Consider the following 14,328-nt stretch of genomic DNA (forward strand, 5'->3'; position numbering starts at 1 on the left):
GAGCACGGTGGGGGAGCTTCATTGTGGGGTTTCATCTGGAATTCGCTGAATGCTGAGTAAGTGCCATTAATAATTGATCAAGTGGTTTGTGTTTTAAAGCCTGTGTTTAAACTAGTGTAGGGAAAAGTGACTAAGGTACTTTATTATGGATGCAGCAGGGATTAAGGTGTTGGCAAGAAAAAATGACAGTCTACAAATCATAGAATAGTACAGCACAGTACAGGCCCTTTGGCCCACAATGTTGTACTGCTCCTTAAATCCTGCCTCCCTGATGCACCATCAATTATTCTCTCTGATATGTAAAGGCTTTTATTGACTGCAAGAAGAAACAAGCAGTGGTTGACCACCATACTACATCCTGGAGACTGAGAGGCCGGGCTCAGGCCTCAATCGCCTTTATACCGGGGTCTGTGGGAGGAGCCACAGGAGCAGTCAACAGGGGGCATGTCCAGACAGGTATATGTAGTTCACCACACTCCCATATAACCCCCACCTTAAATTCCTCCATATACCTGTCTAGTAGCCTCTTAAATTTCATTAGTGTATCTGCCTCCGCCACTGACTCAGGCAGTGCATTCCACGCACCAACCACTCTCTGAGTAAAAAAACCTTCCTCTAATATCCCCTTTGAACTTCCCACCCCTTACCTTAAAGCCATGTCCTCTTGTATTGAGCAGTGGTGCCCTGGGGAAGAGGCACTGGCTGTCCACTCTATCTATTCCTCTTAATATCTTGTACACCTCTATCATGTCTCTTCTCACCCTCCCTCTCTCCAAAGAGTAAAGCCCTAGCTCCTTTAATCTCTGGTCATAATCCATACTCTCTAAACCAGGCAGCATCCTGGTAAATCTCCTCTGTACCCTTTCCAATGCTTCCACATCCTTCCTATACTGAGGCGACCAGAACTGGACACAGTATTCCAAATGTGGCCTAACTAGAGTTTTATAGATCTGCATCATTACCTCGCGACTCTTAAACTCTATCCCTCGACTTATGAAAGCTAACACCCCATAAGCTTTTTTAACTACTCTATCTACCTGTGAGGCAACTTTCAGGGATCTGTGGACATGTACCCCCAGATCCCTCTGCTCCTCCACACTACCATGTATCCTGCCATTTACTTTGTACTTTGCCTTGGAGTTTGTCCTTCCAGAGTGTACCACCTCACACTTCTCCGGGTTGAACTCCATCTGCCACTTCTCAGCCCATTTCTGCATCCTATCGATGTCTCTCTGCAATCATCGATAATCCACAACCACCAACCTTTGTGTTGTCTGCAAACTTGCCAACCCCACCCTTCTATCCCCACATCCAGGACATTAATAAAAATCACGAAAAGTAGAGGTCCCAGAACCAATCCTTGTAGAACACCACTAGTCACAACCCTCCAATCCGAATGTACTCCCTCCACCATGACCCTCTGCTTTCTACAGGCAAGCCAGTTCTGAATCCACCTGGCCAAACTTCCCTAGATCCCATGCCTTCTGACTTTATAAATAAGCCTACCCTGTTGAACCTTGTCAAATGCCTTACTAAAATCCATGTAGATCTCATCCACTGTACTACCCTCATCTATATGCCTGGTCACTTCCTCAAAGAACTCTATCAGGCTTCTTAGACATGATCTGCCCTTCACAGAGCCATGCTGACTGTCCCTGATGAGACCATGATTCTCTAAATGCCCACAGATCCTATCTCTAAGAATCTTTTCCAACAGCTTTCCCACCACAGGCATAAGGCTCACTGGCTATAATTACCCGGACTATCCCTACTACCTTTTTTAAACAATGGGATAACATTCGCCTCCCTTCAATCCTCCGGTACCATTCCCATGGACAACGAGGACATAAAGATCCTAGCCAGAGGCTCAGCAATCTCTTCCCTCACTTCATGGAGCAGCCTGGGGAATATTCCGTCCGGCCGCGGGGACTTATCCACCCTAATGTATTTTAACAACTCCAACACCTCCTCTCTCTTAATATCAACATGCTCCAGAACATCAACCTCACTCATATTGTCCTCACCGACATCAAATTCCCTCTCATTAGTGAATATCGAAGGGAAGTATTCATTGAGGACCTTGCTCACTTCCACAGCCTGCAGGCACATCTTCCCACCTTTATCTCTAATCAGTCCTACCTTCACTCCTGTCATCCTTTTGTTCTTCACATAATTTAAGAATGCCTTGGGGTTTTCCTTTACCCTACTTGCCAAGGCTTTCTCATTCCCCCCCCCCCCCCGCTCTCCTCAGCCCCTTCTTAAGCTCCTTTCTTGCTACCCTATGTTCATCAATAGACCCATCTGATCCTTGCTTCCTAAACCTCATGTGTGCTGCCTTCTTCCACCTGACTAGATTCTCCACCTCACCTGTCACCCATGGTTCCTTCACCCTACCATTCTTTATCTTCCTCACCGGGTCAAATTTATCCCTAACATCCTGCAAAACATCCCTAAACATCGACCACATGTCCATAGTACATCTCCCTGCAAAAACATCATCCCAATTCACACCCGCAAGTTCTAGCCTTATAGCCTTATAATTTGCCCTTCTCCAATTAAAAATATTCCTGTCCTCTCTGATTCTATCCTTTTCTATGATAATGCTAAAGGCCAGGGAGTGGTGGTCACTGTTCCCCAGATGCTCACCCACTGAGAGATCTGTGACCTGACCCGGTTCATTACCTAATACTAGATCTAGTATGGCATTCCCCCTAGTAGGCCTGTCAACATACTGTGACAGAAAACCATCCTGGACACACATAACAAACTCTGCCCCATCTAAACCACTTGAACTAATCAGGTGCCAGTCAATATTAGGGAAGTTAAAGTCACCCATGATAACAACCCTGTTATTTTTGCACCCTTCCAAAATCTGCTTCCCAATCTGCTCCTCAGTATCTCTGCTGCTACTAGGGGACCTATAGAATACTCCCAATAGAGTAACTACTCCCTTCCTGTTTGTGACTTCCACCCATACTGACTCACAGGAGGATCCTGCTACATTACCCACCCTTTCTGTAGCTGTAATAGTATCCCTAACCAGTAAAGGCACCACTCCTCCCCTTCCCCCTCCCCCATCCCTTTTAAAGCACTGAAATCCAGGAACATTGAGAATCCATTCCTGCCCTGTTGCCAGCCAAGTCTCTGTAATGGCCACTACATCATAATTCCATGTATGTATCCAAGCTCTCAGTTCATCATTTGGGATGTGGTGTGCGCTTTCACGCAAAAGGTGGGTCCAGAGCACGTGTAAAGGACAACTTTAAGATGAGCTCCAACGATGTGCACATTTAGACTGGTTTAACTGTAATGGGCCCTTTTTTTCCCCGTCTCTTTTACCTAAAACTCTTCGATAAAGCTAAAATTTGTAAATACACTTTCTTTATAAATTTATGGGTGTCTGATCTGTTATTTCATGCCAACCGGCAATGGTGTATGGGCAGTATTTACACATTGTTAGCTCAAATTGAGGTTTTTTTAATCAGAACATCACAATGTTCCTGTTTGGCTGAACCCCAAATCATATTGACCCTGGACATACATTGTTTATGAAAGATGGCCTTTTCAACTCTGTCCTGTAGCTATTAGTGGGGCCAGTGACAAGCCAAGTTTCCAGAGTAGCCCGGTGGGGGGTGGCTTTGGTAGATTTATTGATAAGATGAAAATATAGCAATTAAGTTTAAATTGGGGATGTTTGAGGTCATATACTGTAGTTTAGTAAGAGGAATCAAACAGCAGATTATTATCTAAATGGAGAGAGATCACAAAAGAGTGAATTCAGAAAGACCTTGATGTTCTAGTGCATGAACCACAAAAGATTAGCAGGCAAGACAAGTATTTTAGCTTTCATTTGCAATAGGTTTGAAGGTTAAGAATAGGGAGTTATAGTTATAGTGAGATAATTAACACCTAGAATACCAAGCATACTAGGGTGTCTTTAATCAAAAGATGACCATTGCTGCATTAGATGCTGTCCAAAAGAGATTCACCAGGCTAGTTCCTGGGATGAGAAGGTTGACCTGTCAAGTGAAACTGGATATATATTCCCCTGAGTTTAGAATAATGAGGGTTTTCCCACTTCAAACATATAAAGGTATGACATGGTAGATGTTAGGACATTTTTACTAGTGGAAAAGTCACAAACAAGAGGAAAATAGATACAAAATAAGAAGCCAATGATTTAAAACTAAGGTACGTAGAAATTTCTTCTGTCACAGGATAGTAAATCTCTAGAATTCTTTGCCCTAGATGGTAATGGGGGCAAAATCATTAGGTATACTTAAGGTGGAGATAGCTAAACACTTGAATAATGAAGGAATTGAGGGCTATGGGGAAATAAAAGAGGAATTAATGCAGGTACAGATCACCCATGATCACGTTAAATGGTGGGGAAACTTCAACGCCACCTGCTCCTACTTACTTGTGCTATTGTGCCCTTGTGTAACTTCCCTCTCTCTTTTCCAATTCAATTGTGCTACAATTAATAAAGCACGACAATTAGCATAATATCCAAATCTGATTAAACAGGTGTATAGTGAAATTATGCATTTTCTCCGTCCCGTTTTCCTGGCGTGCTGTTGCCTTTGATTAATTAGTTTTCAATATATTCCAATCAATCAGAACCTGGGAAGAAGTAGTTTTGGGAATTTGCAGCCAGGGATTCAATATATTGAATAACTTTCCTCAGCCTAGGATATCACTATTCTTAAATATAAATTAATAATTTTAATAATCTTAGTGCAAAAGATAAGTTTGAACCGACTTTGAGAGTACTGTACTAAAGCGTGGCACAGTGATGCAGCAATTTGGGGTTAATCCTGCCCTCCAGTACTGCCTGAGTGGAGTTGTTCAATCTTTCTGGGATGACTGTGATTTCCCCTAGATGTTCCATCTTCCTTTCACATCTCAAAAGTACAAAAATTGGTACATTAATTGTTTCCTGTGAATTCCCATCTGTGTGGAGGGGAGAATCTGGGGGGAGTCGATGAAAAGAGGGAAAATTGGGTGTGGGATGGAATGCATTGTTCTGAGAACTGGCATTGGCTAAATGGATTCCTTTTATGCCATGGAGAAATATGAAATACAGCATCACTGTCATGAAATTTGACTACCAGTATTTCAGCACATAAACTTTTAAGCCTCGCAAATGTGTTATTTGCTTGCAATTTATTCTAACCAGTGCAAAACAATCAGATATTCTTGAGCAGAGCAATCAATAACTAAATTCCAGCGCAGTTAAGGTTAAACAGGCAATGCTACTTGCTGAATAGATTAAGCTTATTGGGTTTAACTTATTTGAGCTTATTGTCATCTTCACCCCAATGAAATCCCCTTCAAAGTCACAAACAAATATACTTGTAAATTCACATACACAAAATGCTGGAGGAACTCAGCAGGCAGCATCTATGGGAAAAAGTAAAATCAATGTTTCGGGGCAAGACCCTTCAGCAGGACCCGTAGATGCTGCCTGGCCTGCTGAATTTCTCCAGCACTTTGTGTGTATCGCTTGAATTTCCTGCATCTGCAGATTTTCTCTTGTTTATGACCAGTAAGTTTATCATATTTTGTTGTATTGTTCATTGTTGTAGGCTCAACATCCTGGAATTTCCCTTCAAACAACCTGGCATCTCTATCTTCACTGCAAATACTGCAAGTGTTGAAGAAGTGCTCAGTCATTTCAGGTTAGGCTCTAAATGTTGGTCTTGTCAGTAGCACCAGATCCCATGAATGAAATAAATAAATGCACATTATCTTCATTTCTGATAACTTATGAAGTCTTCATCAGCAGTCTAACTGCTTGACTGATTTAATTTACCAGGATGTAATGTATGAAGTCTTAGTTTTAAGATTTGTTATCAGCTGAATACATCTTGATTGAAACAAGTTACTTATCAATTTGTAATTGTTCTGATCATTAAAAAAATCTGTGTCGTTTTCTCCTTGATTGTTCCTTGAGTGAACCAAGAGCTTCACCAAATAGATGAGCAAAAAAAAACACTCTACAAAGCTATAGCAGAAAATGTTGGAAACACTGCAACTCAGTCAGCATCTGCAGATCTAATAGATGAGTTACCACTCCAAGGGTGGAACCTGCATGATAACAATGATATATGTTGTCCTTTAGAATACTTGCTCTATTTTCTCTTCTAGTGTTCAAAATATGAAAGTTTTACTATCTTTTCAGCCCTGATATAATGCAATGGAAATTCATTTTGTGCTTATTATGAATGGCAAGAAATGAGGCCATGTTTTAGCTTAGGTACTAATAACAGTGTTATTCCATCACCAATGAAATGTGAAATTAATTGTTCTTGTTTGAATTCACAACTTTCTGGTTAGCCTTCCACAATATCACATATTATATTCAAAACTGATTCTATTAGTATTGTGAATGGCAGTGCAGGAATTAATGTAACACGGAAAACAATTCATCTTTAATAATTATGAACATTTTATTCATAGATATGTAGGATCAAAGCTCTTCTGGAGATTACATCATTGGAATTAAGCTGGACATAACACTAGTTATCATATTAATGGAAACTAGTGTTAATAGTTTGATACAATTGTTACTCACAAATTATTCTCATGCACACATACTCAGTAAGAAGGGTTGCTTAGAAAATACATAGAAAATTTTGAATGTGTAAGGATATATTTATTCAAATTTGATCACCTCTGATTTAATTTACAATTTTTGTGTTATTACTTTAATAAAGTCAAATTTTAAGTTAAGTATATTGGAAGTTTTCCTTCACATTGTTCCTTTCTATCTCCCTCAGATCATAGTTTCTTTTCTCTGAATTTGTTCAATTTAGTGAAAAGTTACTTCTCAGTTCTCGAATCTGAGCTTTTAAGATTGATTTAGGATTTGACTCTTTTAGGGTTGGACATTTGAGCCAATGTGCCTATAAGTTGCAGTAGATAAGTAGCTACAGGAAACAAGAAGCAGGTTGCAGACATATGATTATCTTGACACTTACAGAAGGCTCTGCACACCCACAAGGACTTTTAAACCCTTTATTAGTTATGTCCTGAGTATTTCCTCTTTTTTTCTCTTAATCTTCTCTTTTCCCACTGAGATATTTTTTCTCTAAAACGTTTCTGTCTATTTTGGAGGTTGGTATAATTTTATTAAAGCAATTATATCCAACATCTCTGTTTTGCAGTTGGAGGGTGTCACATGCACAAGGCAAGTGCTTCAGCCATGGATACTCATCCCTTCCCTTATTTCCTGCATGTATAGCATACATTCGTAAAATTTCTCAAATGATTGACGCACAAACCAGTCATGTGCCTCCCACTCAGTTTCATAGCAGGTGTAGCTCTAAGTACATAACTTGCTGCTTCTTGTCTAAGTAAACATAGTGACTAATGGAAATTGATGATACAGTACCACAAAGCATTTATTCCTCTATATTCTGCTGTTTACATTTTGAAGAGCTCATCAACCTTGACAATGATTGAACAGCTTGACCTGGCCAAAGCTGATCAAGGACTCTGTGTACTTTGCATAATACTTTACTAACTTAAGATAATTCCCTACCATCTAACAATTACAAGTGAAGCCCCCTGGTTAGGGAAGACCCCTCCAGTCCCACCAAACACGTGAGATTGAGATGGATCTCCCACCCCAAACCCTAGTTTGTGTGGATGTTGTATAATTTACTACCCTGTTACAAATTAGTGTCACGAAATAACAGACAGTACACTGCAGATGATTAAAGGAATTATATTTATGAGTCTTAACTTAACTAAAGGGTTAGTAAAGAAAAACAAACAGAAAATTAAACAGTCAAATGTGCACAAGTTGGAGCTCATCTTGAACTTCTCTTCACTCAGCATGAAAACACACCAGCTTCCGAAGGCCGCTCGCAATCCATCTCGAGCAAATGGGTCTCCCACCGGGTGGTATCCTAGGACCGGTTCTCCCCAGCGTTTTCTCACTTCATCTCCTGCCGAACAGAAGCCCCAAGCCCAACGTTATTGTCCCTCACCAGAGAAACCTCCCCTCAGTTCTACCATCCTAGTTGAATGGCACACATTTCTCTTCATCCCCTATCTTCAGCAATAACCCAAACAAGCTGAAAACAGAACTGACTGCTCTTACAGAACTGCTAAATGAAATACATACAGTATAACAGTAAAAATGTGAACCAGAGCATTACACAAGCAAGCATAAATTAAACAACCGAAGTGAAGGAAAGTATGACTGCACAACACTAAGAATGTGCTTATGTACCTGCATATTTCAATTAACACAATAATTAAGAAAAGCTGGCAACAGGGGCATAAGTTGGTCAAGTCAAACAAAAAATATGAATAAGGAGTAGAGGTAGTTTACCCAACCCTTCAAATCATGGTTGACTTGATTGTAACTTGAACTTTACATTCTTTGCTACTTGATGTGTTTAATGAAACTTCTGTTTATCAAGTGTCTACTTACTTCCACTTTAGGAAAATCCTCTTACATCTGGTTTGTTTCAATTTTTCTCACAGCATAAGAACAAAGAAGCAACATTGTTTTTTTTGTCAAGACAGATTCTGGAATTTTTAAAAATGTGAATGCCACGCTTAAAGAAATCATGAAGAGTCCAGGGAAGGTGCAAAAGAGATTTATTAAAATGATTACAGATTTGAGAGATCTGAATTGAATTAATTGACTTTATTTCTTATATCCTTCACAGACATGAGCAATAAAAATCTTAATGTTACATCTTCGTCTAAATGTGCAATATGCAATTTATAGAAATTTGTAATAAAGAGTATGTACAACAGGACAGGAAATATGGCATAGAAATACAATTGTATCAGCGTGAATTAATTAGTCTGCAGCCTGGTGGAAGAAGCTGTCCTCAAACCTCAAACCCAGAGTCTGTTGGTCTTGGTTTTAATGCTGTAGTACAGTTTCCTGGATTGCAGCAGCTGGAACAGTTTGTGGTTGGGGTGACTCAGGTCCCCAATGATCCTTTGGGCCTTTTTTACATACGTCTTTGTAAATCTCCTGAATAGTGGGAAATTCACTTCTACCGATACGCTGGGCTATCCACACCACTCTTTGCAGAGTCCTGTGATTGAGGAAAGTACAGTTCCCATACAGTGATGCAGCCAGTCTGGATGCTCTTAATTGTGCCCCTGTAGAAAGTTCTTAGGATCTGGGGACTTATGCTAAACTTCTTTAACCATCTGTGATGAAGGAGGTGCTATTATACCTTTTCACCATATAGCCGGTATGTACAGACCATGTGATGTGTCTCGGTGATGTGTATGCCAAGGAACTTAAAGCTGTTCACCCTGTCAACCCCAGATCCATTGATGTCAATAGGGGATAGCTTGTCTCCATTCTTCCTGTAGTCCACAACCAGCTCCTTTGTTTTTGCAACATTGAGGGAGAAGTTGTTTTCTTGACACCACTGTGTCAGGGTGATGACTTCTCTGTAGGCTGCCTCGTTATTATTTGAGATAAGGCCAATCAATGTAGTATCATCAGCAAATTTAATTAGCAGATTGGAGCTGTGGGTGGCAACACAGTCATGGGTATTCAAAGAGTAAAGCAGAGGGCTTAGGACACAGTCCTGAGGGGCTCCTGTGTTGAGGGTCAGAAGAGCAGAGGTGAGAGAGCCCACTCTTATCACCTTCCAGAAATCTGACATGAAGTTCAGGATTCAGCTGTACAAGGCAGGGTGAAGGCCAAGGTCTCTGAGCTTCTTGTCAAGCCTGCAGGGAATTATGGTGTTGAATTATGGTTATGTAGACAGACTGAAAAAGCCGAGACTGTTCTCATTGGAACAGAAGAAGTTGTAAAGGAATCTAATTATTTGATAACTTTGCTTGACTTTACTTATTTTAACCTTCAAACATATCCCAGTTGATTTCAAATGGACTGTTCTATTTATATTAATTTTCAGGTAATGCGATACCATGGCTGACTGTAGCAAAGCATTTAGCCATTAATGCTGGATCAATTAAAAATATATGTTGAGTTACAAATTATTTTCCTGTAATATTTCATTTCCTACATATCTGATGATGCTATCTCTCTTAACTGCTCATAGCCATTATTTCCTACTGGTGGCAAGTTTTCATCAATGTCCAGTCAGCTACACCACCTTCAATCTGGGCCTTCCCCACAACTAAGCAAAAACAATGAAAATTGTGTCAGAATACAATGTTCAGGAATGAATTAACAGCATGCATGTTTATTGTTGAATTCACCCTGTCTACAAATTTCTTTATTCACCTTTCAGGAAGAACAAACACATGCAGAACCAGTGATGAATTGTATATCAATTTATCAGACCTTTTTGACATGGACTGATTCTGTCTGCACCCAATGGTCACACAGAATTTCCAACGTCTTTCAATAATAGTGAGAAGCATTGCCTCAAGTGGGCCAGTTCTAGGACCAGAGACTTATGCAAGCCGGAGGCACAACAGCCAGTGATTTTGTAGGTACATGAGTCGGCAAGACCAGAGTTCGTGTTCCCATCATTGGTAATTCCTGAGATCAATACCAAAGGTCGACTCCCGAAAGGCAATTGAAAGTTGAGGCCTGCTAGTTGAAACCCTGGGTCTGCAAGACCATTGGGGAAGTTGGAGGCCCGATATCTGTGAGTCCACTGGAGGCTGGAGGCCCAGTGGTGGGACTGTCCTGGTACTGAAGGAGTGTGTGTGTTGGGGGGGTAGTAGGAGAGAGGAAAGGGACTTGATTTTCCTTTGTTGTTTTGTTACAATTTTTCTGCTGTTGTTGTTGCTCTGCTAAACATTGTGGGCACGCTGTGTCGGCTCCTGAACATGTGGCAACGCTTGCGGGCTGCCCCCAGCACTTCCTCAGGTTGTGTTGGATGCCAACACATTTCACTATATGTTTTGATCAGCGTTCCTTCTAATACTTCCTTACAGCTGCACAGACCAACCACTGCTCTGAGCAGAAAATTTTTATATGGCCTAAAAACTGTGCAACACTTTAAATGCTTTTTTATAATATACATACTATGAATATTTAGAATAAACTTTGAAAAAGCACATTTAGTTATAATAATTAATTAAAGGGGATGAAATACAGTACAACATAGAAAATCTTCCATGTTTCATGAACTTTTTCTAGCTGCATCAAATTTCATCGATGAAGCAACAAAGACTATGTGTATGGGAATATTTCAGTTACTGCACAGTTGCACACCCTGGAGGGAACAGTGGTTTCAAAGTACATGTTAAATAAATTAATCTGGATCTGAATCTGGAGTTTCATCGCTATCGTTACAGAAGCATCCACATCACAAATCAAATGAATGATGCCATTTATAGCTACCAAAGTCATGAATCTAACCATCAGCACCATCTTATGATATCCACATTCTTCCTGAAATTATGGTAGATGCAAGAGGCCCATTTATTTGTAGTGAGTCATCCATACTTTGGCAGTAGAATATGGCACTCATTGTCTCACTTGCCTAGGTTATATGCCAAATAGTGCTGAGAGTGGAAGACATTCATAACCCTTATCGGTTACACAGGACTACATACAGTACAATTGAAGAGACAGAGTAAATACACCATGTGCACTTTTGTATACACAAAAATGATCAATTTCTATTACTCCTTACATTCTGCTTAGGATTGTTCAGAGCAGAAAGTACTTTTGTGTTTGGCAGATTAGTTGTTATGAATGCCTGCATAGTTTTTGATATATTCTACCTCTCACAACCATTATAATCTGCTTCATGATTTGTGAACAATTCTTGATGATGTGAATAATGTTGTGTGAAATTGCATGTGAGATTCAAAGAAGCTCCTGTTGTCTCATGCATTTTTATTACAGCTGAAAGGCATGAGCAATCTTCAGCCGGTTTTCTCCATTCAACTTTCTGAAGTAAGCTTTCAAGTAAAGCTCTCAGAAATGATTGCTAAGATGCTCAGCAGTTATGCTGAATTGATTTCCACTATATTTCAGCTATCTAAATCAGAAACCATTTTCCTCTAAACATTAGGGTTGTCTTAAGAGAGTCATTGTTATTCATTACCGATAATAAAGCCATCAAACTGCAAGAGGATAAAGTGGATAAAGAACACATTTTCAAATGCACACAAAATTAGAATTCCAAGAACAAGCCACCTCACAACTTAAATAAAATGCATGATCTCCCAGCTAAAATGTCAGCCTGAAAATCTGCTCACATTGCTTTTATGTAACCAGTAAATAATAGTTACACAGCAAAACATTCTGAATATTGACACATTAACAATTTTCTCACTAACACAAAACATTGAGTATAAATCACAAACCCCTGTGCTGAAACGAAAGACTGGCCTAGAGTATTCATTGAGAGTAATATTGAGGCTTTTAGTGCTCAGCCACATAATAAAGGAAAACTGATAGCAACTCTGGATTACACTTTCATAAAATTACACATGGATATTCCTGAAGTTGTTGTCAGTTATACCTTCTTTTCCACAGGGTGCAGGCACTTCAGTAAGGCAATCAAAGTGGAATCTGTGAATTAATGTGAACTTCAGATGTTTTTACTATTATCCATGTATTGAGCCTTTTTAAACAGAACAAAGAACAGTACAGCACAGAAACAGGTCTTTCAGCCTAAGGTGCCTGTGCCATAAGCAACAGTAAATTAAATCTACAAATGTTCCACAACCCTCCATTTGTTGCATAATCACGTGTCTATCTTAAAAACCTTCCAAATGCCATTGTTGTGTCTGTTTCAACCACTATCCCGGCAGCCATGTCCAGGGATCTACTACACTCTGTAAAACAACTTGCCCTGCTCATCTTCCTTAAACTTCCTCTCTTTCTCCTTCAATACATGTCCTCTGGTATTTTATATTTCTACCCTGGGAAAAGGATTCTGACTGTCTACCCTATCCATGCCGATCATAGTTTCATAAACCTTTATCAGGTTCCCCTTCAACCTCCAACATTCAAGAGAAAACAACCCAAGTTTGTCCAGCCCTCTCCTACTAGCTCACACCCTCTAATCCAGGGAGCATCTATCTTCTCCAAAGTTTCCACATCCTTCCAGAATTCTACAATACTCCAAGCTGTCAGAGTTCTCAATCCACTTAGTAACTTCTCAAACAACCTCAACCAACTGAAATTCACCTACTGCCAAAACATGTCTACGGCAGACACCTGCTCCCTGGTGCCACACTCTTCTCTAGAGTATCTGGACAGCAAAGGGATCTATGTTAGATTATTAGTTATTGACTACAGCCCTGCCTTCAATATCTTAATTCCAAGTAAACTCAGCTCCAAACTGCTAGATCTGGGTCTCAACAACTCCCTTTGCTACTGGATCCGTCTTCCAGACCAATAAACTGCAATCAGTAAGGATAGGCAGGAACACCTCTGCCACAATTATTCTCACCACTAAAATATTATGCTCGACAAGGCTGAGTCCTCAGTCCTCCCTAACACATGACTGTGTGGCCAGATTCAGCTCTAGCTCCATCTACAAGCTTGCAGATGATGCCACTGTAATGGGCCGTATCCTAAATAACAACGAATTGGAGTATAGGAAAGAAATAGAGAGCTTAGTAACATGGTGTCATGACACCATCCTTTCCCTCAATATCGATGGGCTGAATGGCTTACTTCTGCTCTTATATCTTATGATCAGTAAAAGAAAAGAACTGTTCATTGACTTCAGGAGGAGGGGGTGTATACATGCTCCTGGTTTCTGTACATTAACAGTGCTGAGGTTGAGAGGGTTGAGAACTTCAAATTCCTAGAGTTAATACCACCTGTCCTGGTCCAACAAATCTGATACCACAGCCAAGAAAGCTCTCCAGAACTTTTACTTCCTCAGGAGGCTAAAAACATCTTACCATGTACCTTTTGATCCTCACCAATTTTTGTCGATGCACCATAGAAAGCTTCAGCCGCGGGTACTCATCCATTCCCTTATTTCCTGCATGTACAGCATATATTCTTCAAATCTCTCAAACGATTGACGCACAAACCAGTCATGTGCCTCCCACTCAGTTTCATAGCAGGTGTAGCTATAACTACATAACTTGCCGCTTCTTGTCTAAGTAAACATAGTGACTATGGAAATTGATGATACCACAAGGCATTTATTCCTCTATATTCTGTTTTTTTTTACATTTTGAAGAGCTAATCGACCTTGACAATGACTGAACAGCTTGACCTGGCCAAGGCTGATCAAGGACTCTGTGCACTTTGCGTAATACTTTACTAACTTAGGTAATTTCTTACCATCTAACAATTATTGGCAAGTTCTCTGATATGCAAGCAAGCATAAATTAAACAATCAAGGTGAAGGAAAGTATGACTGCACAACACTAAAAATATGC

The 14,328-nt window shown here is 40.1% G+C and overlaps 1 protein-coding gene across 12 annotated transcripts in view; it reads right to left on the reverse strand.

The window, feature by feature from the left end:
- Nucleotides 1–14,017, reverse strand: part of stk33 (serine/threonine kinase 33) — a 204,260-nt gene extending 190,243 nt beyond the window's left edge. For 2 of the 12 annotated variants that reach the window (XM_059975806.1, XM_059975816.1), the window contains exon 1: nt 13,847–13,993. Coding sequence is in view for 1 of the 12 variants with exons in the window: in XM_059975837.1 (XP_059831820.1) it covers nt 13,861–13,911 (51 nt within the window). In the remaining 11 variants the exon portion in view is untranslated. Of the gene's footprint in view, nt 1–13,839 lie in introns of all 12 variants that reach the window. The other 10 variants (XM_059975810.1, XM_059975818.1, XM_059975811.1 and 7 more) reach the window with 8 other exon arrangements.
- Between the last annotated feature and the right edge of the window lie 311 nt (nt 14,018–14,328).

Source organism: Hypanus sabinus, chromosome 7 (assembly GCF_030144855.1).
Source record: "Hypanus sabinus isolate sHypSab1 chromosome 7, sHypSab1.hap1, whole genome shotgun sequence".
Classification (NCBI taxonomy): domain Eukaryota; kingdom Metazoa; phylum Chordata; class Chondrichthyes; order Myliobatiformes; family Dasyatidae; genus Hypanus; species Hypanus sabinus.